This window comes from Pterocles gutturalis, unplaced genomic scaffold, assembly GCF_000699245.1.
Source record: "Pterocles gutturalis isolate BGI_N339 unplaced genomic scaffold, ASM69924v1 scaffold21250, whole genome shotgun sequence".
Taxonomy (NCBI): Eukaryota; Metazoa; Chordata; class Aves; order Pterocliformes; family Pteroclidae; genus Pterocles; species Pterocles gutturalis.
Genome location: NW_010146377.1, coordinates 41218 through 46479, shown reverse-complemented (window position 1 = coordinate 46479; position 5262 = coordinate 41218). Strand labels below are relative to the sequence as shown.

The 5262-nt window shown below is 38.0% G+C and overlaps 1 protein-coding gene across 1 annotated transcript in view; it reads right to left on the bottom strand.

The window, feature by feature from the left end:
• Positions 1–522: 522 nt before the first annotated feature.
• Positions 523–5262, bottom strand: part of LOC104470709 (myocardial zonula adherens protein-like) — a gene marked incomplete at its 5' end in the record, with an annotated part of 39754 nt that continues 35014 nt past the window's right edge. The window contains 3 exons of the mRNA XM_010085729.1: positions 523–622; positions 2073–2173; positions 2619–2702. Coding sequence (XP_010084031.1) covers positions 523–622; positions 2073–2173; positions 2619–2702 — 285 coding nt within the window. The remainder of the gene's footprint in view (positions 623–2072; positions 2174–2618; positions 2703–5262) is intronic.

Genomic DNA, 5262 nt, shown 5'->3' with positions numbered 1-5262 from the left:
TCTGAGTGAATTTCTTCCCAGGGAACAGAGCCCTCAGCTATACCAGGTGTCTACGGCAGGCATGGACAGCCCTCCCTCACACTTTGTACACAGACGAAGGAGGAGCTTTCAGACTAATGCCCTCTGCCAGCACAGTTTCAGATACTGCTTCTAGTAGTATTGAAAAGAAAATGCATCAGAGCTTCATTACACAAACAGAATTACAACGCAATTGAAGAAAAAAAACCTGTACAGCTATACAAGTCCTTCCTTACAGGCATGTGAAATGACACACCGCACTAGACAGCTTCTGAAGAAGCAATATTGACTGCTGTTTCACTCATCCTGCGTCTTCCAGATCCCGCTCACTGTTAATGTCAGTAGTAACTTCAGATATGAAGTTACTAAAAAGCTGCTTTCAGGATAAATATAGCAAGACTCCACGCTGCGGTGGCTGTCTATGACGTGATAAAAATTTATCTACTCAAGCTGCAAAGGCGCACGAGATTTGCTCATATTTAGAAAGCATGTTGACCTGAATGCTCAAGATGTACTGTTCTTTGTGCTAAATTCCAACACCCTCTTGAATGGGGTGTACGTCCTCACTGGCCTTGCACTTTCAGGAGATCTTCTGTTCTCTGTACTCGTACTGTTAAGGAGACAAGAAAATGTTCACAGAGTTAATGTCAGAGTATCAGACAGCTGGGCTGGAAGTGCCACGGCAATGAACTTGTGCTTTTTTACGGGTATTGACAGGCTAAAATTAAACTGTTTGGTGTATTTGATATGTTCCGTATTTCTTTTCTAGAATGGCACAAACAATATTTGATAAAAACAGTGGCATATACTGACAAGTTGACATGTAGGCATCTGCTGGAGTTCAAATTGGGATATCCAGCAATGCATCTACTAGGACTAAGGATCCTGCAACAATAAAGACAGCAATATTACATTTAAGAACACAATTGATTGTGAAGAGTAATTCCATTAAATCTAAAGTGCATAGAGGTAGATTTCTGCATAGAGAAGTCTAAAAAACAGGAAAAATATCAGGTCAGTAGGGGCTGTTGTTACATACAGAGGGGACCCAGAGAGGACAACAAAGATAGCTTTCTGTTGGCACACTGAGTAAAAAACACTGGTTTGGGGGTTTCAAAACTCATGCCATTAAAATATGCTCTAGGCTGAACACTGAAATGAGTGTATTTTTAAATTGGGAGGGACATCTTGGTTTGCATTGCAGCTTGCTGATTTCATATGCTAATTTACATTCCTCAAACTAAAGGATTCAATTTGCAGGGCAGGTAAGACGAACAAGTTTACTTGTTGTTAGTAATGTGCAATGGTCCTCCTTACCTTACTATTTTGGTTTCTGTTTTGCCTTTCCCTGTGATGACTCATTGCAGGGGTGGGGAGTCAAGTTCAAGTCCATAGCCTTGTGCCCAGGGCTCAGTGCAACCCTGTTGCAGAGTTCAGGGCAGAGAAAGGGGAGGCACAACACCTGGATCTTTCTAAAGCCAGGCTACAGAGCCACTGGCCACCACAGATCAGAGACAATCATTCCAGTGCAGAAGTGATAACGTTACCACGCTGTTTAGTTGGCAGTCTTCCACCTAGGGCTGGGGTATCTCCCGAAACTGCTGCAGCCCTAAGCTGTTACCGTGGGCATTACCAGCCTTTAAAACGGTCCTGGACGCATCTCCCAGAACACAAAGAATAAAGCATGCATGAAGCCAGCGTTAGCCAGCCTCAGGGCAGAGCTGTCCACTCTCTTCTGCTGCGCTGCCAGCAGACACACTTCATCAACATTTCCCATATTTCACAAAGTCCAATCTTTTGACTTTCAGGTTTACTGCCTGCTTAAATCACGTTACTGTAAATATGCACTCCCCACGGGTCTGCAATATGTTTGCATCTTTAAAAAAATCCTACTCCTTAAGTCACTGAAGTATGTCACCTAACATACTTTAAACTTAGGGAAATTTTGCAAAACTCCACAATCCAGAGTTTATTAGCACAATGGTTTACTCATACAGCACCAATAAGGGACATTATGAAGAAGTTTCCTCTGAACCAGCAGAAAAAGTAAATACCTGCATGGAAGATCACATCCTACCCCAGTATCTCTGGTTTCTATATTGGTCTTTGGTTGGTTTTCCATTAAGTAGTCCAATTTATCTTGTAATTCTTTATTCTGGAAAACAGTAATTTTCATCACAAGTTTATTTTATTTAAATTATGTCAACTGAACAAGGAAATAAAATTGCACACTGGCGTGTCCCCACAAGAAATAAAGCAAAAGTATATATTGAGAAAATAAAGGAATCCTTACTTCTGGGGAAAAAAAACCCAAAACAACCAAACTAAATTAAACCAACAGTTTTATTCAGAAGCTTCTGTTTTACATAATTACAATACTGTTATTAAATTGTATGTTAAGAAACTTAGCATGAATATTGAGACTTTGTATTACATACATTCCTCATGTGACTGGTGTCGTAAGTTTGATTTCCATACTGAGGAGCAGCAAATACATAGAGTGAATATGCATCCAGATAACATCAGGTGACATTGGTTCAAATTTTATTTGGTTTCATAAAATAATCACAATAATATAAACTGAAAAGGTAATGCCTTACCTCACATTCTAAGAAAGAGATTTTTTCTAAAAGCTGTATTATAAATAATTCCTTTTCTTTTACTTTCTTCCTTAGCATTTCAATCTATGAAGAAAAATTAAAAAAAGACATTTAGCCTAATGGGGATGGGAAGAGGAGGAAAAAGACCTAGATAACAAACACGTTTAATTTTATTGTTCAGCAGCAATTGAATACCTATACGTATTCACAAACTGCTTAAATCCATGGATTAGCGATCATCCCATACAATTAGGATTATTTATATAAAGATGATACACATATAGTAACATGACTTTTAAAAATTTGTATTTCTCTGGAAAGAGAATGGAAACTCAAACACTGCCACGTAACAAAGCAAACTAGGGAAAACTCTGTCTTTGATTCAAAGGCCTTTACTCTAGTCAGTTTTAACTACACCCCAAAATATGTTGCATATTTGCTAGTTTCTTGAAGGTCTTATTTGTTACTTCCTGGCATACCAGATTCCTTGGGGGGGAAAAAAAAAAAAAAGTGCATTTTCATTTTATACCTAGGGAATAGAAAGAAGTTACTTTCAAATGTTCATGAAAATTAAAATAAAGTTAGCTGCACCAGAAGCATTGCATCTCAGTACTGTCCTATATGGAACAGAGAATCTTCCTTATATTCTGGGATTTCTGCTGATCAGAGAACCATACAAGAACTGTTGAACTTTTTTTACCCAAGAAACTGGATATAACCCAGTTTTCATACCAGTCTGCTGCTGGCCCAGAGTTGTTGGGACTGTGTGGAAATGGCTGTCTAAACCTCCTAAAGCCACAGTGTTCTTTCTCCATTCTTCTGAACCTTTTGCTTAAAGCAAGAGTTGCTGTGCAGGGTTCGTATTATCAGTGTTAGCCTAAGGGATGTGTTGACTGGCACAGACGTCGGTTCCTTTCAGTTGACCAGTTTAGGAGACAATAGCATCTTGGGCAAACAAACGGAATTTTCTCCTCGGACCAAAGGAAAAGTCACTTTTTATTCTCTCTCAACCCCTGCTGACTACACCTACTAAAATAGAAGCTAATAAAAAGAGCAAAACGAAAAAACAGCTAAATAACAACTTCAATTGTTACAGCTTCCCCAGGAGGCAGTTGGGGTTATTCCTCACGGACAGCTGTGGACACACACCACTGTACACGCACAGAAGACAAGGTGCTCCTATATCTGTAGTTACAGCCTACTTCAGATGCAGACAGTAGTGTTAAAAATATTTCTAAGGAGACCCATCTGAAGTGCACTGAAATATCAGTTTGAGGGAGAAAAGGGATTCTGCTTCATGTCTGCAACCAGGCAGGAACTGGGAGAAGATGGATTTTCCACCGTGTTCTGTGCTCGTGCAAGTCTTGTCCGACAGCAACAGCCGTGAACGCTGATAGCAGCAGATACTCTTTTTTACTTGCAGTGTTAAATGGTGTCAGATCAGTAATTTTTCCAATTAAATGCCGGTGTCTGCCATGCACTGCTTTTATGAAAGTCTCCATTACTGGATGTATAAAAAAGTGTACCCCTTAAAGCTATGTTAGATGAGGAAAGAAAGATATTCAAACTGCCGAAGTGCATATCCCACACATCCCTTCACATTTTTGGGCAATATGCCAACAATGAAAAAAACAACAGATTTATGCCTATAGCTTTTTTATCACAAGAAAACTATAAAAATAGCTATGTATAATAAAAAAATAGGTATTTTCTATAAAACTTCACATTAAGTGAGGTGGCTTTATTTTATCCGGTTATTGATTGGTTATGGGCTTCGCTGGTACAACCTTAAGGAAAAAAGGAAAAAGTATTTGTTAGCAAAAGATTTAGTGGACACTTTTACTAAAGTAAATTCATTTTGTAGAACAGCCCAACTGAAATCAAGGAAAGCTCAGAATACAGTAATTTTTCCTGGCAGACATTATGTTATATTGATATGCAAGAAAGACCATTTCTAAGTACTTGGGTCAAATTTTCCATGCACTCTCACCAGTCACTTTTTAACTCGGTATCTTAAAATCAATTCTGTGAAAGAACATTAAGAAACCCCTTCAAAACCACCAGTGTAAAACTTCTCAGCATGTCTGGAAACAATGATTAGTAGAAATATTCACAGCCTGCTAAAAGGGAATTATAAAATACTCAAAGGTACAATAATCACAACACCAGTAGCATCATCACCCTCCCTAAAATGTACTGCTAGGTATTACAAAACATTTCAACCAAAATGTACAGAACTATGAAAAAAATGAAGCAAAGCAAATGCTTAATTTAAACCAAAAAATGAAAAGTTATAGAACCAACTCAACATTAATTTAGTCTCCATGATCTTCAGTTATCACATCTCATTGACACAGTGATCAGTTATTACTTGGAAAAGCTAAAATGTAAACTCCATACAGTAAGTGTCCTCAGCTGAACACTTACAGAATATGTGAGTGCTTTTCATCATCCATCTTTCTCAAAATTAGGTATTTCCTTTTTTTTTTTCCTTTAAAGTGCTTGTAAAAACTATTCATGTCATCTGAAGCTATTATAATTTCAGTTTTCAAATCACAGAAACGCAAAGCTTGTAGCATTTTCAGACAATCATAGAACATGTTTTGATCCTTATACAGCTTTGTTTAATAGTATGATTAAATTA